The 23,319-nt window shown below is 43.3% G+C and overlaps 2 protein-coding genes across 2 annotated transcripts in view; one reads left to right on the top strand and one right to left on the bottom strand.

Annotated features, from left to right (window-relative positions):
- Positions 1–5,561, bottom strand: part of LOC102312775 (formin-1) — a 50,783-nt gene extending 45,222 nt beyond the window's left edge. The window contains exons 1-2 of the mRNA XM_005916903.3: positions 5,451–5,561; positions 2,978–4,619 (exon numbers count right to left, since the gene is read on the bottom strand). Coding sequence (XP_005916965.1) covers positions 2,978–4,526 — 1,549 coding nt within the window. The 5' untranslated portion in view covers positions 4,527–4,619; positions 5,451–5,561. The remainder of the gene's footprint in view (positions 1–2,977; positions 4,620–5,450) is intronic.
- A 1,566-nt stretch (positions 5,562–7,127) lies between these two features.
- LOC102312465 (ryanodine receptor 3) overlaps positions 7,128–23,319 on the top strand; it is a 128,671-nt gene continuing 112,479 nt past the window's right edge. The window contains exon 1 of the mRNA XM_042218258.1: positions 7,128–7,661. Within this exon, the coding sequence (XP_042074192.1) occupies positions 7,614–7,661 (48 nt within the window). The 5' untranslated portion in view covers positions 7,128–7,613. The remainder of the gene's footprint in view (positions 7,662–23,319) is intronic.

Below are 23,319 nucleotides of genomic sequence, written 5' to 3'. Positions count from 1 at the left end.
GGGCCATATGGCATGGTGAGCACATCTGGCAGCCTCCACCCCCATCAATCACTTTTAGCCAAGAAGGAGAATCATTGGCTTTTATATAAATCATGAAAAATTCACGATTCTTAAATCACCCGGTCTCTTTTCTGCCCATCGCGGCCATTTTTCTCCCCTCTACACAGGCTATTGGCGGGACATGGCCATCAGGATGTCTGATTGATTAGTTTGGCAGCATTAGAGACCATAAAGACGGCCACAAGCAGAAAACTCTGGGAGGACTACTGCAGTGTCCTGGCTTAGAGCTGAAGCAGAAATGTAGCATGACACAATGCTCAGAGACATGCACTGCACAACTGAAATGCAGTAATTGCTCTGCTGAAGCTGGGTGCTTTTCATTGTGCCTGGCAAGCCACTAATTGGGAGATGGGGAATTTGGTCAACTCCCACCAGCGAGTCTTGGTTTTAAAATAGCAGAAACACTGAGGAGGAAGCCAGTTAGAGCTTCACATGGTGAGAAGCAACAAGAAGCATTAAGATGGAACATGGCTAACGCTTGTTAGCGTGGGCTTGTCATTTATTAAAGCAGACAAGTTATAATTTATAAGACAGACCTTTGTGCCCAGATTCCCTGTATGTGGTATGCAGCTTAAAGTAACTATGCAAGGAAGACTTCATTATCTGAAAACAGCTGGCCCTTGTCCTCATTGGGTGTAACAATGCTGCATGGTCATGCATGCCCAGTTGAATGACAGCTAGGAGCAGTGATACGCGCTCAGTTTCATATGACCTTGCTAAAACATATTGGGTAATCAGATTATGGTATTGGCTGCCATATGTCACAGGAATTGAGGAAGGGAACTGAAGATGGGAGTGGGGTATAGAGAAAGATTAATCCCCAAACAGGCTGAAAGCTGCATAATCATGTATTAGCAATACTGCCATAACAAGAACTGGATCACAAAAATATCTGAGATGTGACTGGAAGTGTAGTTATACTCAGCTCAGACTTAAATCATTGTCCGAGCTCAGCTCACCATCATTTCTGCCCAGATGCAGTGCAGAAGCTCTACAAACCACCTCAGCAACCAATCACAGACAGCTAAGCTAGCTAAAGTCTACTTTCTTCTGAATCAGGGCTGAAGGTACTTTTTAAAATACTGAGAGGTGTAAGTCAACACCAAGATAACACACAGAGAAAAGCAAATTTGCACCTTAGTAAATGCATTAGGCATTACATTAGCCAAACTGCAGGGCATGAGCATTGGCACATGAAGTAAACAATAGAATGTGTCACTTTAAAATTACCACCCGCATGATCACACTCATTAATAAGAACAAAAGCATCAATAAGAGAGGCCAGATTAAAGAGCCCAGATCATAATTAGTTTGACATTTGCAAACCATGAAGGTCCAGGCTCCACACTGACCCACTTAGCGCCTTTTGGCTGTTCCCTGTGATGTTCATTTATCTGCGTTAACATCTAAAGTGTATTCAGTTATCAAAAGGGCAATCGAGTAAACAGCAGAGGGAATTCATTTAAAATTAAAGCCTTCGCTTTGGGACTTGTGGAGCACGTGGACAGTATGATGCAAGGTCTTGGTTTCAATATTACTTTGGAAACCTGCTTGAAATATAAAAACCGATCAGGAAAAAAAGAAAAATAACGGCAGTCAAATTTCATACATTTTATATTGTGGCTATGTAGGGAAGCACATAAAACAACTTCCTTTCACTGGGTGTTGATCCTAATCACTTCCACATGAGCTATTCTGGACTATTTATTTCTCTATCTGCCCCTTAGTTTGGCTCCAGCTCATCTCTTTTCTCCCATCAGCCACCGAGATGAGCATTGTTGGCCTGTGTGTGATGTAACTCAAAGACCCCAAGTTCCTTAAAAAAATAAAAATATTCAGCACTGTCGCTGAAGTGTGGGCAAAGTATCTGCATAGACCGACATAAAAATAGCTAAATATTGCCTGCAGTCCACGAGTGCATTAAATAATCAATGGAAGGCCATCTGTTTGCTTTTGGAGATTAGAGTGAGGATTTTGAATGGGTTCTTTAACCATGTTACAGAGATACTAAATTTAATAAGATGGAATCACTGAAAGCAGCATAAACTTGGGTCTGAAACCCACACTGAGGGTAAACGGTGACAGAATAGCATGACCACAGAGCTAAACACAGGCTGGAGGAAGAGAGAGAAATCGTCAGTCACACTGACATCACTGAACTCAGCTTATACCACGTACGGCTTTGCAAAGATTACACAGGGAACGCCGTGGGTTTTCAATCCCATTATTTCCGTCATTGTCAGAATCTCATACAAGAAGACAGATTATTACAAGAGGAAATGGGATGTACAAATAAGGAAATCCGAATCCATTCTGTTTTCTGTAGCCCTTCCTGCCTACTGAATCCCTGATCCAAATTGGCAATGCTTGAGTTGCTACTACACTCATGAGAACTCTGCTCAGGTTGAACTCTGTGTCAACTTTATGCCTTTGATCCAGGACACTCTTACTAATCTTCCCCACAGTGCTGAGAGAGTTAAAATAGATCATTAGTGAAACTATTCTCGAGCCCAGCTTGCCCCTTGTACAGCTCTGTTGGGGAGGTTTTAATTTGTGGCCACACATCAAATCCCAAAGCAGAACCCAGCAGTCACAAACTAAGAGGACTAAGAGAGCCTGGCCTGTTTATTAGATAACAGCCTGAATGGCAAATACATCTCTCTGTGTGGAAGATGTTTGTCAGTTACAATGCTGCAGATTGACTCAGCATACATCTCAGGCACTGCATGTGCCGCTACAGATGCACAAAGAATGCCTTTCAAGGTGTCGTTTTGTTGTTCTGCTCTGAAATCTAGCGTCTGCAGCGCCAGTCGACAAAAAATGGTTTTAAACTACTGAGCAAGTAAAAGCATTTGCATCAAGGCAGGGTGTCTGAGCATGAATCGCTGCGTTAAATGCTTGATTTCTGACAGCTCACCTGTTGTTGTGGAATTGCTGGAGGAGTTCCACTTGCAGTTGCTCGGCGGCCTGCTGAGGTTCAGATCCAGCCGAGTGACGGCCCGTTTATTGCCATTTTTGTCTATGATCTCAGAGAAGATTTTGGGTTCATCTGCGTTACTGGAGCTGTCTTGATCAGGGTCAGTGTCCTTATCTGAAAGGAGTACAATGCGGTGATTGAGTTGCGGGCTTTCCTGTTTGGAAGACAGAGGGGACAGGACTGGGGACATGCTCTGGAGGCTGTTGGAGGCTGGGAAGGAGGTGCTGAACACCCCAGCGAGGGAAGGGGAAGAGGGGCTATTTTTGTGGGATTTGGGCAAGGGCTCAGTGGTATTGTACAGGGGCAGTCGCAGCCCCTCAGAGAGTTTGTTACATGACTTTTCCCCCCTGACCCTGTTTGGCCCTCTCCACTCTTTATAGCCTTGTTGGCCTTTGCTAGATTCAGGGTGTGGCACAGCCCCGTCTGGACTTGTGTGACTAACATGTTGCACCCTCCCTTCTACATCCTGCACTCTGGCAACAACCCTGACTCCAACATTCCTCTGGTTGATTTCACTATAAAGCTGTTGAGCTGACTTGATTGCTGATGCATCCTCAACTACCATGTCAACCGGAGAATCAAATCTTTTAAGCGGCCTAAGGTTACTCCCACTTTCTCGCCGGGTCAGACCCTCCATTAGGCTGCAAGAAGATGACTGGTAACCCAGTTCTCCGTCACACTCTGAGAAACAAAAATCCATGTCGGGGTCAAATGTGCGATTGTCCTCCATGAAGTCCCAGCCCTCACGGGTGATCTGGAAGGGTTCCTCCACTGGCAGGATGGGGTTACTGATCGGACAGACACAAGAGCCAACGACTGGGCTCTCAGACACATGGCCAGAAGCCTTGGTACCTGGCATCTGCTCCACTTCCAAATCCGCACATATAGACAAACTTTTCTCAGCTGGAAGCTCAAGACACGGCTCTCCACCTGGAGTTTTCTTCTTCATCTTACTGTGGAGGAAATTCTCTGCGCTGTCAAGCTTCTTCCCCCCTAACTTCTTCATCTTTTTACTTTTAGGCACACCTCGCGTCTGCTCTGGAGACCGATTAAGGGAGTAGATGCTGCCGCTGAGAACCTGACTGCCAAGATGAATGTCTTGACCCTCCATGTACTCCTGGAGTTTCCCATCCTGGTTACCCATCCTGACTTTGTTCCTGCAATCCTTACACAGTGATAACAACTGCGCCAGCAACTGGTGGTGCTCCGCCACCAGCCAGCAGAGTTCTGCAACTGCTTTCTTTGTTGCCTGCTGGGAGGTGAGCAATTCGCCTGGAAAGTCAGAAGACTGGCCTCTTTGTTTGGACACTGCAAGATCCTCCTTTCCTCGGTCACAGTCATTACCAGCCTTGTCTGAACGAGGGGCGCGGCTCTTGTACTCGAAACTTGGGGCCCGCCTCTTGGGGAAATAACGGCTGATGTTGCTTAGCTCATGGATGGGTGCATACAGAAGCAATATGGTGTGGGTGCCCTCCATGATGGGTGCCATATTAATCACTCAAGCACTGTGAGTATGCGGATGGACTCAGCTCGGACTGCAGAGGAGGATCTCTGGCTATTCATCACTTGGTCTGTCCAGATTCTGTCAGAAAGAAAGTAGCACAGAGTGATAAATCTGCTTTTGGATAGACACTTTCTGTTCAAGTAACATACCTGTCCTGCTAAAGACACACATTACCTCCACATACCAGACTTTATTTTCTTCTTTAGGATAAAGCTTTAACTAAATGAAAGCCTTTAATCTGAGACAGGGCACTGCTACATCACAACAGTCCTTTCACAAACAGGAAGCTTCCATATTTCAATGTCACATTAAAAGCTGGACACAATCCAGCAATCATGCATTTAAGAAGAAAGCTCCTAACCCCAGCTCCACCTCCATCCTCCTGTCCATTGTTGTGCAAGTGGATGAAACATTTTTAAACCGCAGTTCATCAACATTTCACAAGCTGCCGCATTTTAAAAAAAGAAAAAGAAAAAGCCTTGCTAGTGTCACACAAGGTGACGACACACGCCGAGCCCCTAGCAGGCGGCCAGCAAAGATGTTTACAAGCAAAACAGGCTTCCACACGCTCGCCCCCGCATGTCGCCTCATGTCTCAGCAGTTTATATGATATTATAATCCGATGGGTTACTGTCACCTTGCAGGAAAACACGAGTGTTAAGATGGCAGCATAACTACACTGCCCTGAAGGCTTTCGGGTTACAGCTGCCCACTTACAAGTGAAAACCAGCGAACATTTAGTTAAATTTGAATTTTAATTATCTTGAATTACATTTTTTTTAAAGCGAATCTTCTTCATAAGAGCTTCGGTGACGTTTAATTATCGTTAACCAGAAGCTGAAAGTGCGCTACAACCAACAGCACCTGCTGAGGGTTGAAGCAGATGCTAAAAGATAAATAGTTACTTACCCGTTTTAGTGGCATGGCAAATATTTCTTCACATCTTCTGCGGTGCAGCCAGCCAGTGCCGAGTGCTCACCGCTGCTTCTCTGGGCTCGACAGTCCTGATGGACTTCCGTTTAGTCCAATGGGAGAGCCGCCGCTGGCTCTCTGCTCTGTGATTGGTGCCTTAGTGTTTATCCACAGCCCACATTTTGAGTCAGTGCAGCTGCGGCTTGCAGGTAGGCCATGTGATGGGTTCGGTGTGTACTTCGGACAGGGAATAAATAAAGTGTGGCTGTGCTTCAGCTATGGCAACGTTGGCAACAAATAGCCTACTACTGTTTTCTCGGATAACTTTGAAGAAAAGTAAGCGAATTGGCCTTTGAATGACTTAACTAATATTTACAAAACAGTGACACCGGGTGGCCAACTGTGAAAAAAATTAATGAAATTTTATATATATGACAAAAGTGTGTGTATAAAATTAGATAGAATATTCAAAATTTATATTAAATTAAATTCTAAGCGGCATGTCCAGGATGCCTTTTTTACCTATTACAACTGGGATAGAGCAAGACAAGTGTTTTCAGCATAAATAGTCTGGGACCTACGCAAATAAATGGCCACGGAAGTCCATGCATGCACGGGGAAAGCCATTTCGTAAAATTTCTATTCAAACACCAAAACAAGCCTTAACCAAGATTCTGATAATAAACACATAATTAGAACAAGTGTCATAGCCTCGGTCGAACATGTTTAGAGTCGGACTTATGTCCAATAACTACCGTTTTGAAAGCTGCCACCCTTCTGGATAAAGTAATGTGCTCTCTCACATTTCCTGTATCGTCTAAATGGGTTGTCGCGGTGAGTGAGGTTTCGGAGAAACAGGCGCGTTTGGACATTTGCATTTGTTGCGAGTTAGATTTGCATTGTTGGGAAACTGGAGAACTGCAGAATGGCTGTTTCTACAACTGTTTGTATCCAACGATTTTAAGGTTTATCATTTAAAACTTAAATGGGCCTTAATATGATCATGATTGGTTATATTAATGCTAATACAAATACTTCTGCATAACTTTGAAATATTACGGATGTACTTTTTAAAACATCACAGGAAGAATAAGATGAGGAATAAAGTAACTAAGTATATATGGTGCAATGAATGGTGGAAGGACGCCATGTAGAGCTGGTCTTAGCAGTTTGGCGCACTGACGCTAGAGGGCAGCATCTCATCGTGTTGGGGCGCCTGCGTGTTTATTCGCTGTAGTTATGGAGATGAGCGAGCTTCATTATGCTTATGACCAACCTTTGGGTCACCGGAACGACCGCTGTCACACATTATAAGTGAAAAGTCTTACTTTGCATTCATTAATATGTAATTGAGTTAATCAAATATCTGATAAATAATTTACAAGTGAGGTAGTAGTTGTGCAAGAACCCCCCCCCCCCCTTTTTTTGTAATTATAAAAAAAGAGCTCTGTTAAGACATCATAGCAAATGAGGGAACGTTGTTCTAGATTCAGGCTGATTTTGGAAGACGTTTGCACTTCAGCGGTAGCAGTGACATATTTTCTATACAATAGTCATATCCACACTTCCTCAAACATTTAGAAATGATCGGCAACGTAAACAAAAATAGAAAAAAAGGAAAACAAATAAATAAATAAAATCCCGTCCTCTGCAGGGTGAGTGCAGGACCCTCCACACTGAAAGCCTGTGCGGGTAGTGGGGTGCTGACCATGGTGCTGATCTGGAAATGGCAGCTAGCGTGAATTTCTTGCGTGCGCCGTGGTGGGAGGGCGCGCTATACCCCACGCTTTAGCATGCGTGTCGGGAAAGAAATTAGCTTTAGACGGAAAGCGCGTGTCGATTTTTTGAATATTCCCGCTTGTGCTAATAAGGTCTGACGGTGACGTTGAAGACACATACCCGCCCCCCCCCCTCCAGCATCTTTCGCTACAGGACTCGTCTTCTCCCCGTTTCCCCGCCACGCACCCGTCCCCAGTTGCTCCAGCCCTCCGATGCTGACACACACTCCTCCTCCGGGCGGCGAGCACAGGGGCGTGAGCGCAGGGGTTTTTGAGTGACACATGCTGCGGTAGTCTCCCGCTGTATGGCCGTGGATTAGCTATATGCTAATTTCGACAGGAGAAGGGAGCCAGCGGAGTCTGAACAGGCTCCTTTGCAGCCATGGCTGAAGGTGGAGAAGGAGAGGATGAGATCCAGTTCCTCAGAACTGTAAGTACATTACTTGTAAGCGCTGCTCTGATGGCTGTGGCAATATGTGTAGCTCTCTGTGTGAGTGTGTGAGAGATTATTCCTGTCGATTGGCTGCCACTTTGATTTACTGACAGATGTTATTCTGTCATGTAGCTTTCGATAACCCTCTCCCTTTGCACATCTCACAGGCGTTGACAGTGCCCTATTGTTTTGCGCATCGTTCACTGACAGCTATTGTGTTTCGTACAATCTCCGCCGCTAAGAAGTTCACAGCGGTATTTTCCCCCTCTTCTGCTGACAAACTTACCTGTTATCATTATGTGGTAACAGTTTGGCAGTTCGAGCTCTGCGATCCAACTTAAAATGGCTCACTGAATCAAGAGGCTTCATTGTTCTGTCAGCGTCAATTGAATTGTTTTTGAAGAGAAAAAAATGGACCTCTGAACCAGTGTGCTGTATAATGCACTAACGTGGTAGCCTGGCAGCCTACACTGCCTGTCCAGACAGTCGCCCCAGGGTTCCTGTGCAGCAGCAAAGGTCTATGCAAATGAACTAAGAAGGAGAATCTTTGCAATAATCACAGTCTCACTGCAGCCAGCCCAGATTACCAACGCTGTCTTACTCGTCAGAGACAAAGCTAACATAAACAGACAGTATTGTATGCTCATTAAATGGTGTATGATTAGGATTAAACGGGCTGAAGACTATTTTCTCTCCTTGGCTCTAGCTCCGCACTACAGTGGAAATATTTGCCACTTAGTGGAAATGGATTTCTCTAGCTGAGGATGGGTGTTTAAGCTCGTAAATATCTAGCTGTGTTTGGACTGAGAGGAACGCTTTCTACTGCTGACAATGATAGATGTTGGCACAACCCGCTCATCCACGAAAAAACGCACCGAGAGGCATATCATACCCGAAAAATTGCACGCTAGTCTCGGATAGATGAAGGAGCGCAGCACCTGGAGGTCTTCCAGATAGACCCAGAGACAGTAGGAGGTGTTCGGTTGCACACACCACTGGCGCTGCTGCTTGTGGTTTCCCTTTATTAAGCTGCTTACAGATGCAAGACCTGCTGTACTTGGAGGCACACACAGTAGCGACGTTGTTGTTGTGTTATACAGATTACAGCCTTTTTTAAAGACTTGAACAGAGGCGTTTTAAATGACATTTTAATTAGTGATTAGATATTTTACAGCAGCGTCGGATAATTAGAGACGTCCAGCTTTAAAATGTGACTTTAGAGGCATGAGCAAGACTGGAAACCACAATCCAAGACTGCCCCTTCCTTTTCACTCAGTAGTAAGCTTATACCCCCTGCTCATTTGCCCTGCAGCCCCCCAACCTTTTAGCCACAGCACATAGAGGTCACCACATCAGCATGTCTGGCACTTCAAAATAGAGCTGACATTTCAGCACCGTTTCTTCTCTTTTCCGGCCTTGAATTTAAATGCCACAAATCCAGAGTTAAGATTTTTAAAGTCAACCTCAGGTGAGAGTTTTGGAATTGGCGGATTTTTTCCTTGCTTGCCTCTTTGTCCAGTTTGTTGGCGCGTCACTGAGCAATTTTCGTAAAAACTCTGGAAGCAGAAACAAAATGACACTGAGTAATAGAAAACTGCTGTTGCTTTTGTTTTTGTTTGTTTTTTAGTGGCTTGTTGCATCCTCCACACAGGGAAGCGTCTAGCAGAATGGACGGTGTCGGGACGGCGGGCGCATGCTTGGTGCTCATCAGTGTAAAAGTGTGAGTGTGTGCGTTTTGAATGCAAATGCGGAGCTGTAGCTGTGTGGTGCAGTCAGGCTGCACCAGACGTGCCACAGCAGAGCACAGTGCAGAAATTATTCATCAGTCCAAGTAAGGCACAGCTGAACCGCTCGGCGTAGAGGAGCAGAACAGATATGCGTGCGAGGATGTACGGGCAATGAAAGCAGTCCTGCAGAAACAAATGCACAGTTGGATGCACATATGCCCATCCAAAACATCACACACACACCCACGGTGACTATTCTTGCCTTTGCACTGATGCCACTTAGCGCACTTATAAGCGCAGATATGCTGAGGCTGTATTTCTTCCTTGTGTTGAAATGTTGACTGTTACTTGAGACGGGGAGCTTGATAAAGCAGTTTGCAAACTGCCTTTTCTCTAACAACACAAAGTAATTTCCCTGGAGTGGTAGCAGAAATTACCCCTGCCGGACTGCTGCCTATAAACCCAACACAGTGGGAGGAAATAAAAGGAAGAGAGGGAAAGAGCAGGGATATCTCAGCCACGGGTAATTTGATGTTACAGGAAGAGGAACGGTGCTGATTGTGAGCCAGGAGACTCTGACAGAAGCTTCCCCCACAAACTGCTGTTTAATGTCCAAGGGTGTGAGGGGCTGTGCAGAGACTTTAATAAGTCTGCATATTCCACAGGCATTGTGTTCGCCCTGTTTGCAAATGTCCTCAAATGCACCGGCTCCATCAGCAGTGGCTGTCCTATAGTGAAAAAATATCAGCTTATGGTCACATTGCTCAGGCTGCTCATTATATAAGGGTAGTTTTTTTTAATGAATTGCTTGTCTGCTCTGTGTGTGTTGTGTCATTAGTGCAGAAAGAAGAGGGGGAATAAAGCAGGGGGGGCCTTAAGAAACTTTCGGTCCTGATGCTCGCCGCTCTTCTCGCTTTAATTCTCAAAAACCACCCTGTTAGCCGCACATGAGGGCACTCGCACAGCTTCGCTGATGGATGTATCCCTGCTAGGCTAATATCAAATTCTGGGGATCTATTAGCAGTTTGAGTAGGAGTAGCGACTTTGAAAAGGCCAGACCTGAGCTGTGACTAATGCGCTGTGGCAGCGCTCGGCTTGTTTATGTGAAGGCACTGGCCTCACTTTGCATCCAGGCGATGACTGCCAGCGCAGCAGCACAGAAGAAGCAAAGCAATGAGCCTAAACAAGCAGCACCAGAGAGAGAAAAAAGAAAGGAGTCTGTAATCTCAGTAAAACACTAATTTTGAGTGTGCCGCGCGCCGGCGGCCTCGGTGCCAGAGGTCGCTCGTCCTGTGCGTCTCTTTTCTGCTCCTTCGCTGCTGTTGCTCTTTTCTCCTCCATGTTTTTCTTCAGCTCCTTTCCCCGCAGATGAACTTTCATTTCCCTCTAATCGCATAGTTGTGAATAACTGCAGCTGTGCACGACGTTATTATCACGTGTCTTTCCTGGAGGATGTCATCTGCAATTTGAGATAGTAGCAAGAGTGCGAGGGTGAAGGAGCCTCATGCTGATCCAGAGGCAACCAAAGGTGCCCTTGTTCTGCAGTCAGAAACTTTCAGAGCTGAGAGTGGATTCCTGCCAACCATTCATCATTCATATATCCATACTGGGGTACTTGTTTGTGCAGGGTTTGAGTGCCACAAGTATGGCAGGCTTGCACTGTCACTCACTTGGTCTTTGTATAATTATTAGAGATGACCATGAAATTATTCCACAGACGGAAAGTTCGGTTCAGCACATCACCGCGTTCTGTGTGACACCAAGGAGGCGAGCTTTAATGCTATTATGATGAGTGCTTCTGTCATTTCACGGTTGAATTAAAAAAGTAATAGCTCACTTTTGTTAGTGAGCGAAAGGCATTTCGAGTATAATGGTGCAGATTTTGAGCGCAGGGAAAAAGCTTTGTAAGGAAGCGATTTCGAAAAAATGTCTTTGTTTGTTGCTCCCCATCGTGTTGCCTTACCGGTGTTTGTGGTTTGTGTTTTTGTGTGTTCGAAGCAGAGAACTGATGTTTTGTGTGAAAGCTTGCCTTTCCACGTTTGCGTACTTAATTCTTATTTCTGGCCTGCTCGCTTGCCGTGTGTGAAATCAAAAGGATGTGATGCATTATATACATATCACTGCTCAAATACGCACACGATCATAAAGCCTGATCACACTCCATCTCATAAAAAACTCAACTTACAGAGCGATAAGTTGGTGTGAGGTTAAGAGTGTAATTGTTGTTCAGCAGGAGGCTGTTTCTCTGTGTTGCGTGATGAAGATGGACAGATCAGATAGGCCTGGAATGAAGCCAGAGGGCCTGCCCAGAGACAACACAGTGTAAAGCTGCAGTAATGAGCTATTGATTGTGCCACCAAATGAAGAAATTTCCTCAGCAATGCCAGTGGCGTGCGGTAAGCAGGCCTGATTGATCTGGCGTTTCGGATATTGAATATTTAATAAGGCAGTGTAGAATCTGTATTGTGACTGCTGGAAAACATCAGAGGGAAAAAGCATGAAATTCAATATGCTTGAAGTTTTTTTTATAATTAAATTATGAAAGGATGTGAAAAGTGATCTGTTTTATCTCTCGATTTTCTTATTGGAACTAGCATACGTAATAAAATTCACTGCAGGGTTTTTATCACTTTCTTTTCACATGCTTGTTTAAGCCACATTTGTGTAAAACAAACAAATTTCCATTAAAATCCACACTAACGTACACTTTATTCCCCTGAACTGCGTTTTCCCGACACAGTTCACTTTATCCAGAAACAAAATGATTTTCTTTCTTATCTTTACAAGCAGCATAGATGTATTTGAGTCACGGCCCAACAATTGACTGGAGTTAAGCAGCAAAAGCCTTAAACACCATAAGTCAAAGGAAGCAGAAGCCTCATAGGTTCCACCTCCTCCAGCCACTGTTAGCCTGTTGGTTGCTGTTGCCTCCTCCATCATTACCAGGGCCGTCTCCCATCTCTCTCTGGGCTTCTCTTTGCTGCTGCTTCTTGGCAGTTAATGTTGGCTCGCACACTCGAGCATATTCTGTGTTGCGGGATATGCTTTACTCTAAAAAGCTGTAGCTATCTATTAGTCATTGATTGTAGAAAATCTGTGATACAGATTTCTGCTTGTGAGGCAGTTCTTGGCTTTTCCTCTTAAGTACTTTTTTCTGAACTGTTTTGTCTCAGGGCAGTATATAGAAGATTTCTCTTCAGGTTAGCATAAAAACTGAAATCTATAAAGCCCCACTGGTGACTTTGGAGGTCACAATTTTGTTAGTGTGTAGCAGAAACTGCAGTTCATTTAAGAGTTACCTGAGCCTTGCACCAAAAACAGGTCAATCTCCATAAGTAACGTGAAAATGCCCAAATTAGCAGCACAAATAGAGATATTTACACCCTAATATCAAAAATTTGTTTTGCTCTCTTACAGCTAATGTCATAAAAACTATCCAGTGGATGACTTTGTATATAGAGTCATGTGAAAAACTAAGTGCACCCTTTGATTCAGCAGTAACTTGAAATAATAATTTTCTGTTATAAGGACATTTTCAGTCTCTCATGTCACCGTGGAGGCTTTGGCCCACTCATTGCAGTCATTCTGTTTGATTCAGATTTGCTGGTGTTCTTGGGATCATTGTCCACTTGCACAGCCCCTTTTGGGCCAAGCTTTAGCCCTCCATCACTGTGCTGATAGTTGATATGTGCTAATATGCTGTGTTTGGTTTTCATTAAATGTGGTGCTATGGCCAAACATCTCTATTTTGGTCTTGTCTGTCCAAAACATATTGTTCTGGAAGTCTTGTGATTTGTTCCGGTGCATTTTGGCAAACCTAGCCTGTGCTGTCATGTTCTTTTTAGAAAGAAGAGGCTTTCTTCTGGTAACACTTACAAACAAGCCATACATGTTCAGTCTTTTTCTACTTGTACAGTCAGGAACTTTAGCATTTAATATTCTGAGGCCTGTAAGAGCCTGAGATCTAGCAATTGGGCTGTTTTTACAAAAAAAGCTTTGCACGGTTTGACCTTGGGGTGAATTTACTAGGATGTCTACTCCTGGGAAAATAGTGGCATTCTGTTAACACACCTTTAATGCTCAAAACCAACAACCAACTCCAGAAACTGCTGAAACTTCTGCTTTTATAGAGGTGCTTACACTTGTTTATGATCAGTTAATTAAGGTCATTTGATTAGCAGCACCTGGCTGCTGCTTACTCTCCTTATTCTCATGGAAGCATCAACAGTGCACTTAGCTTTTCAGAGAACCCCGTGAAAGCTTTCTTTTTCACATGGCTGTAACTGTGTAAGTTGGCCACTTAAATTCGGTTAATACAGTCTGAGTTAAGACCAATGACTCTAAAAAACGTTGCACCCCACTTTAAAAGCATTATGGTAGTAATTAGAATCAAACTTATGAGAAAGAAGACCCCTTGAACATAAATCAGCGTAACTACTGATAATGAACGAAAGCATCTTTGGAAAAAAATTTTCTGAGGAGAATTTTTAATTTTAATCTGACCCCAGTCCCATCCGCTAACATGCAGGAGGTGGGGTTTATGACCTATACTGCAGCCAGACACCAGGGGGCGATAGAGACGTTTTGGCTTCAGTTTTGGGAAGCTGTCGCGTCGTCCATGTTTTCTACAGTCATTAACTGTGTCCAGTTGGGACACAGCTAAGGTGGCAGTTCAGTTTTTGTGTGAGGTACATGCCGTTTTAAGCTAATCGCTCACTAGCCAAAGTAGCATCCCATGTGACATTTAATCTAGCATGAACCTTACTAGCCAAGTTAGGTAGCTAGCGCGATACCTTAGAGAAGTTTACTGTTTACTGCCTCATCCAAATATGGCCGTACCCAATTTCAAAAACACTACAGTGACTAAAATCCTGAACTCTAGGCTTCAGAACAGCAGTCTGAAAAACAGTGGTAATGACCATTTTTTATACACAATTATATAGAGTCATTCACATGCTTAAATTATAGCTAATTATAGCTATAGGTTAATCAAGGCTGTTTCCTTCTTCCTGTTAAGCTAAATCTAGTGTTTAGCTAAATATTTAAAAGGCATAATACCGAAAGCTACTTTCTCATTTAAATCTCGGCAAGAAAGGAAATACAAGTTTAAAAAGCACTGCTTGTAGTGGTCCTTTAGTTTCTCATTCACTTCATAATTTTAGTTGTTTTACAGTAACATGTGTGCTGCATGAGTTCTATCATTCTGCAAAGAGTTTGCTGCCTCAAAATGTATTGAAAAAATATCATCTTCCTATTTTTAATTACCTGCAGGAATAGCACCAAATCCACCCAGTGAGAAAACATTTGGCTCATTTAAAGTGTTTGCCAAACAAGACAGATGTTCGTCTGAATCTGTAGCCATGAACACAGTGCAGTATTCACTGAAGATTTATACATCAGGTGCATCAGATGGAAAAAAATAAAATTAAAACAGATGTAATGATGGCCTTTACTGCTGTGTCTGTGAATTCAGTGAAAAAATGAAATGGTACATTTGTCAGGTGACACAGTCTGCTAAGATGTTTTTAAGATATTCCTACCTGTTACCACTGTTAGGCCTTTAATAAGCCATTTAGAAGAGTGTTTACTGCTGCAATCTGCTGTTAAGATCCTTTTTCCAGATTTATTTTAAAGTGACCCTTGACGGTTATCTGAACTGTAACGCCAGGTCTTTATGCTTTTGGGTAATACACTTCCAGCCGTGTCACCTGAGCATGTCAGTGAAGAATCTTGATCGAGTCGACTGAGGGAGTGTAATTGGGTAATTTGCGGGATGGCATAGGTGCATCCAGGCGCAGCAACAATTGCTATGCTGAGAAAATCCCACCTCGAGGCGGGTGCCAAAGTCTCGGCCCTTTCAACTGATATTGACAGCGTTACTCATAAAAGATTCATACCTCTTTAACAACCCCCGCGTCGCACCACGCCAACACAGACAAGGAGGCATCACTCTTTTTATTGGGTCTTTTTGCTGCAGAGTCAACAATGTGTGTTATAAAAACATAAAGTACTATTCTGCCCCGGCAGCAAGCGAGGCAGGAGATTCATGGGCTCCAGCAAAGACAATCACAGCAACACACATGCTTGCTGACACATATCCAACTTACCAGTGCTGTGTTATATTTTTAGTTTTCAAGTGCATTCTCTGCATTATACTGTAGCTTTTTTGTGTGCTCTACTTTCTGCTGGGACTCTGCAGTGCTTCAGTAAAGAGGCAACCTTTATAGCTAGGTCTGTGTCTAAGCCTGCAGGTGAGGAATGCTGGAGCTTTTGTATCCTTCTGCCCTGCTAAATATCTGCAGCATTGCTCAGCCCTCAGTAACACTCACTCCCAGCTCAAAGAAGCGTTACTGTGGCAGTATAACTGAGGAGCTGACACTACAACTTTCCCTTAATACGCTCTTAAGAAGCTCTTCCTTAAATGTATGACAAGTCAGAGTGCTATGGGCTGATTCTTTTTATGCAGTAAAAGTTACCCTACAAGAGGCTGCCACAGAACGTTGGAATTAGATGCTGTTTTCTGCACCAACACCTGCATTTTCAAGACATGCACTGAGGTGACATGACTCCACATTTGGTAACTGCTACTAATTCAAGTCTCATTACCTCAGGATGCTTTTCTCTACTCTTGTACGCTCCTCTACTTTGAATCACAGCGGTGCTTTAGCTTTAACATGCAAACCCTTCACCTGGTCAGCATCACAAGTCCCTGAACAAATCGAGTTTGACACAGTGATGCCTCAGCTGTAGTTTAATCTTAACCCTCTCCTGTGCCAGGGGCACATTATGGCTATGCTCACATGCATGGAGATGAGCGCTCTGAAGAATTTTCATCAGGTCAGGCCTTAAAGGACAATGGATATTTTTATCCTGGAGAAGCTGACACTGTGACCACTGTTAGAGCATATACAGTGTAGGAGACAAGTGGAATACTGTCAGTCTCTCCAGGATTATGCAGAACAGGTCAGAAGTCTGTTTCTCAAAGTTTGAAATTTGACTGCATTTGTTTGAATTCATTAACAATATGAGAAATAGAAAATTTGCTTTGTTTAAATGTCAGGCACACAGTTGTCCTGCACAACTGAAGTAAAGAAATATACACGTCATATCTTATTTGTCTGATTATAGAAAAACTCAAACTATTTGTGAGGCAATGGTTGGCTTGCATAGGAAGCCAGTCATTGCAAGTAACTGCTACTTGCCTTGAAATAGCAACACAAGTAGAGGTTACTTTGCACATAAAGCTGCACATAGTCACCATGACATCAGTGATTAGGAAATTCCCATTATGAAACCTTAAGTTGTATATTTTTCTCACTGCCATCTTGTTGTTTTGAAAATGTAAAGGGGTGGATCAGACTGTGAAGCAGTTTGACGCGGCATTCAGTTGATTGACAGTTTGTGATTGTCAACAAAGGTGTTAGCATATGAGAATACACCTGTTTATCCTCCTTTCTGACTAATTATGTGGTTTGAAGCTAGAACGCTACAAGCAGTGCTTTTCATTTGGGCCGATAAAGTCATCAGGAAAGTCTTTACTGAAGTCAGAGAGCAAGAGAGCTGAGGGACACTTAGACTTCTATATAACCGGAAGTGTTTTTGACTGTCTATTGTACGGTAAATATTATATGGCTTTAGACTAGTTATGGCTAATCTCTTTTTCCAGTTTATGCTAAGCTAAACTAGCTAGCGGATGTTGTAGCATAATATTTACCATAGACATGACGCTTTTCTACTCTCCCAGAGTACTGAAAGCACCAGCACTTTCTTCTGTGATTTTAAGTGCTTTCTAACTAACATTCACACGCTATTGGATGCATAAGTGTGCAACTTTATGGGTTAATATCTTACCCAAGGTTATTTGGCATGTAGACTAGAGGGGGGCAAGGATCAAACCACCAACCTTCCAATCAGTAGATGAGCTGCTCTACCTCCTGAGCTACAGTCACCAGTATTTATTGTCATGTCTAAGTGACTGTATTTCTAAGGCGCAAATACAGACAAAATCCTGAGAGTTACAAACGCATTGTTTAATGCAGGCTAACATGTGTGTGTATATTGCTAACGCTAATTTCCATTGTAAGTCCAATGTGGACTTCAATAGGTCAGGAGTCATTAAGGACACCAACATGCTTGCAAACACTCACCGAGTGGTAGTTAAACCCTAAAAAGTACAACAACCTGAAACGGAGAGATTCACAGAGAAAAGGTGTGCGGTTTAAAATTTAATGGTTGCATCGGTAAGACACAACTTTGACTTTGAAGGCCAACGTTGTCCTTTTGCATTTGTGTTGCATTTTTCAAGTTTCACTACAGCTTGGAGAGGGAGTATTGGAGACAAGTCATATAGGGCAACAGCCAGCAACCATTCAGCAACTGTTCTGAGAGTACACAAATGAAATCAAAGCAAATCACAAACACAGATTTTCAGCAGGACTTGATTGTTGGAGCAAAAATTAAAATTGAATTTTCTTAAAGGTCTCTTGATTAGCACTTACAGTTCATCTTTGCTTTTTATGTTTTTGTCCATTTGTGTCCACAACAACTCTGAGCTAGTCTGCTGCTGTCAGAATATTGGCAGGTCCTCAAATGTTGAATTATTTACCATACCATACCACCTTTATTTATAAAGCACTTTAACATAAAACCAGAGTTCACAAAGTGCTGTACATGCTAATAGCATAAGTAAAGAAAATTAAAATGAGATAAGATAAAATAAATAACTAAAAAACTAAAATAAATTGAAACATGTTAAAACATTATTTGTGTTTATGTAGAGCTGAACCAGGTTATGAAATTGCAAAATTAACTGCAATCACTGCTCTCTTTTATATTGTAGGTCACATATCCAGCACCTCCCGTTCTTGACCTGAAAGCAAAGCATAATTTCCATCCATCCCACACCACTCGGGACTTTCTTTAGTGTCACAAGTTGAAAAAGTGAGTCAAAAATCATGCTTGACTTGCTGCACATAGAAAGGTTATAGATGCACCTGTTAGTGCTGCACTCCCTTCAGACCTCCAAGAAGGTTCTTACCCTAAAAATAAAACACATTGCTTGTGGAAGGGTAGAAGCAGCCTATTTTCCTTTACCGTGTGCCCTGCCACAAAGAGTCTCAATCCCCTTGTTAAGTGATGCTGCTTTGCAGAGAGAAGTGGAAAAGAGTTTGTTCCTTTTGATTTCTGGTGCAAGCCCGAGCTACAGTGCTGTCACATCTTGCCCCCGAGGCTCCCCAGTGTCATCATGTACCCAGGGGAAAAATGCAATAACACCCCAATCTTTTTCTGTAGTCACTGTAATGCTTCAATGCCAAGCATGTAGAAACATTGCAAGGTATTTTTTTCATAAAATAGCCTGCATAGACCTAAAGGAAGGCAAGAAAGGAAGGAGCGAAAGTGCTTACTTAGCTTTTCAGATTAAGCCACCGCCAGAGAGGCAAAGTAGTGCTGCAAGGTGCAGTCAAACATTTTATAGCCTCCCTGCTTCACTCCTTTGCTACAGAGGCATGTAGACAGTCTTAATATCTCCAGACCTGAGTAAGGTTGGTTCTGCCTACAGGGCTTATCTCTTATATAAACTTTATCCTCAGGTGAACTGTAGCGTTCTGCCTTTTCAACTGAGTTTTCTACACAGTATCTATACCATGATATACACACTTGCATAGAGCTAACACTGTGCTACAAGCAGGAGATGCCATTTTTTACCTCGTGCTGTTTGCTTCACAGTGATAGCCATACCTGTCTAATCTTCAAGATGAATTGCCTTGGTCCATATGGTGGCTACTGTTCACAGCTGTATAGTGCGAGTGTATGTTGATTGGGTAATTAGAGAGTCCAAGACTGAATCCGAGGTGGCCATATGTGGCAGATGACACATGAAAATCGATGGGCCCATTGAACCACCGGATATTAGATTATCTTCCCTTTGATGGTATTTTCTCAACTTTTTACTCTTGGAATGTCAGATGAACTTGTTGGATTCACTGATGTGAGGCTCTATCACTTAATGAGAGGCTATATATACAAATGGCTTGACTCTGAGACTTGTTGGGGACTATCTGGCAACAAGCAGTCACACTGGAAAAATGTGCGCTCCCTGGCTGGTTGCAAGGGGTTGCTGTAGGTTGTTGGTAGTCAATATGAAATCGATTGCCAAAGCCCCATTCATGGAGGCTTAGAGACTGGCGGGTGCCCACCTGGTATCCAACAGTTGGTAGGGAAAAATATTTATTTTGCATCTGGTTGGCGAGTTGTTGCTGGAGGCTGCTGGCAGTCACTAATGTGAAACTGGTCACCCAAATATGCTGGTTGCAGTGGTAAGGCACAAGTTTCACTTTGAGAGTGAATTTTCTCTATTTCTGAATTGATTTCTGGGTTAACTGCAGCTCAGAAAGCTAATGGCAGTTGTCTTCAGACAAGTCTGAGTTCATGTAAATTAAGGGCAATCACGTCAATCTGCTACTAAACAACGCAGTCACAAGGAGGTTCTTTGCAACTGATTTCACTCAGGCTAGCAACCACTCACCAGCCAGTTGTGAAAATATACATTTTCCTTAGCAACTGAAAGGTTGCCAGTGGGTCGCTGACTGGTGTCTAGGCCTGTGTCACTGAGAGCTTAACTGATCTCATGTTGCAGAATGAGTCCAGGATGCAGCTGCACGCCGATTGTTCCAGGATCTGGTCAGTGACACAGTTCAAGAACATGCTGTAAGGCTTTTATCCTCAGCACAGCCTTAAAAGGAGGCTAAAATTTTAACGGATGTCAAGATTAATTTATGGCGTCACCCTGATTTCTGGGATTTTAATGATGTGTGGACGAGAGGACTTGATACTCTCTGTAGCTCAGTTTGCCTTCTGTCTATCTCTCACTCTCTCATTCGGTCTGTGCACTCGGGGCAGCATGTTCAGCAGTTTGCTTCAAGATGAGCATTAACACTCCCATTTACAGAGTAACACTGAGTCATGAGAACAAAGCTTCACTCCTCTTGTCCAAAGTGTTTCTCTCTTTCGCTTTCCATTTCGACTGGTGTCACACCACAGTGCGAGAGCACTAAGCTGCAAGTCTGTGAATCACCCGGACAGCAGAGAGCTTTAATCTCCACCAGACTGTTCTGGAACAAACATTTTTGGCCCACAGTGCTTCCTCTGATACTGGGGGTCCATTACAGGAAAGGATTTTACAAGTCTTGCAGTTATAGTCAGGCAGATACGCTCAGTGTGTTCGCATTGTATTATTGTAAGCTGTAGCATAACTACAGTTATTTTATTTTTTTTGTGATGCATATATATCCAATTTATAATAATGTGTGTAAGAACTACATGTTTGGATTCTGATTGGATGCAGCTGCCCATGTAGATAGTTCAGATATGATTATTGATGATGAGTTTTACATAAATGACACAATCAGTACCAGCTTCAAAGCTTTATTTTCTGATTATTCACTGGTATATATTGCCTCTCTCACATATATACTGCAGTCATTCCCTCTCTTTTTACTGCCTACAAATAGGCTGGGATACACCGGGACTTTTTCTACCTGCACAGTGTGTTTCTGGGTGTAATACAAGAATCCAAGGCAGGAGAGTGTCCTTGTAGGGGGTACAACCGCTGCCCAGCTGCATTTAGTTCTGCATTGCCTGCCCAGCTGTATCAATCTGTCCAGAACAAAGTCTCAGCGTATGAGCCAGCTTCAGTGCAGTGTTGACTGGCAGCAGGCCTCTGGTAATGATGGAGAATTACTACACAGTGTAATATAGAATGATAACATGGGGACAAAAAGCTAAGTGGAGGCAAGCGCAGACTGCTGTTCGGTGTGGTGGTGCGTTTGGAGATGAATGCTCCAGGAGCCAGGATCCGCCTCTCTCCTCTCACCTGTAGTGCTCCACTCTTCAAGCTTCCTCCCAGGGGGCCACTTGGTGCCACCCTCAGATCCATTTGCTGTTGATTCACTAGATTTTTTGGCATATCAAGCTGAAGAAGACAGAACAAATCTAACCTCAAAGAATGAGATAGAAAGTGAAGATCTGCTGCAGCTGCAGGAGTGGAGTCTGGATTTATTTATTTATTTTTATCACCACAAGTCTTTACTTTGATGGGATATACTTAGCAAAGGCAATTTCTTCTTTATAGGAGGAGTAATTGATTTTGCTTTTGTGAAACCATATGAATATTTACACGCTCCTGCATTAGTGCATTTTTTGACTATGTTGGTAATTTTTGCATTTAGCTTCACATTTTAGCTTATTTAGCTTAAAACTCTGAAAATAATGCAGTTAATTAGAATCCATGTGGCCTGGTCTCGCATCATAGGAATCATAGAAATAAAAAATTGTGGTTTTAAACAGGAGACACAGTAGGGATGATGCTGCTTTTCGTGCAGGTTTTGTGTTGTACCTGTGCGTCTTACTTTCGCAGAAGCATGTAGGTTTTGGAATTGAGGTAGAATGCATTCAGTACACATTCAATAAGAGGAGGAATCATGATGTCATAAGCATAATGCAAGCAGTAGTAATACGAGGCTCATGGGAGCAAAGCATGAAATACTGGAGCAATTCAGTTGCCATTGCACCCAGGCTCACAGTGCCGCCCGCTAAACAGCACCGGGAGCTTTTTGCTCGCTTGCTCCAGTTTGTTATTGCGACTCGAGCTTTATAGTTGCTCATGTAGCACCTTCAGGATGTATGAGTGAGTGCATTGCCAAAGCACTGCAGCCGCGTGTGGTGTATGATAAAGCAGTGAGAGGCTTTTCGGTGAGCTGAGGCATGCACTGTACTGCAATACCTGCTGAAGTACCTAAGGCATTTCTTCAAACCAAAGGCTTATACGCTCCTCTTGAGAGTCTTTAGATTCAGATTGCTACTTATTCCAGTACCTAGGAGAGAGCCTTCCAAATAACATAAAGTTACACCCCGAATAAACCCTGGACTTCTCAGATTTGTTGTTTGAAGGCAGAAGACCGGACGAGAGAACAAGAGATGCTCTTCACATAACTGCACATTTATAATGCCAGAACAAATTTTTTCCCTACAAGTCACTGTCACGGTCTGCAGAGACAGGCCGTGCGGTGGTGTGTGTAATGGACCCAGGTGCATACACAAGTGAGTAGACGGGAGTGAACTTAACAGAAAGCGAGCCTTTATTATGGCTGGAGACAAAGTGTACAAACAAAGTAAGGATAGCGTGGCTAGGCTATAACTAAACTGGGAAAACTAATACTGTGACAAACTAAGGAAACTCAGAGACTATGATGTTCGCTGCAAAGGCTGACCGGGAAAACATGGAGGTGAGAACACAGACGACGCGACACAGACTGTATGAAACACAGAGACTAAATACACATGAGGGATGATCAGGGGAAGTGGCCACACATGGGAGCACAGCTGACACACATGAACCTAACGACAGGAGAGGTGAAACTAAACACACTGACATTGAATACAGACTTTCAAAGTAAAACAGGAAACATGGAGATTAGACATAACCACGCAGACATGACTCATGACAGGTAGACGCACGAACCAGGGAGACGGAGTACAGGGGAAGATGACAGAAGCGACAGCATGAACTTGACAACACAAGACACACAGACATAAACACATGAAGGGCAAGGGAGGCTTAATACAAGGGTCATATAATCACAAATGAGCTGGAATAACTTAATGAACCTAAACAAACAATAAACATCAAAATAGACTAAACACAAAACACTGGGTCGCACGACCCAGGACCGTGACAGTCATAAGGATTCATTACCTTCCTTTTGAGCTCAGTAATCACTCCTAGCCATCATAGGAGCCCTGTTGTTAGAGAATAAGTGTGGTGCATGTCACTAACACTGTAGCCTGATTTCATATAGTGTTCACACCCGTGATTGGCTTACAGTAACATGACTATGCCTGCCTGTCTCCATGCAAACACCAATATTATA

Source organism: Haplochromis burtoni, unplaced genomic scaffold (assembly GCF_018398535.1).
Source record: "Haplochromis burtoni strain Fernald_Lab_line unplaced genomic scaffold, NCSU_Asbu1 Contig_16, whole genome shotgun sequence".
Lineage (NCBI taxonomy): Eukaryota > Metazoa > Chordata > Actinopteri > Cichliformes > Cichlidae > Haplochromis > Haplochromis burtoni.
Note: the sequence above shows the minus strand (reverse complement) of the source record. Positions and strands in the feature narration are given on the sequence as shown.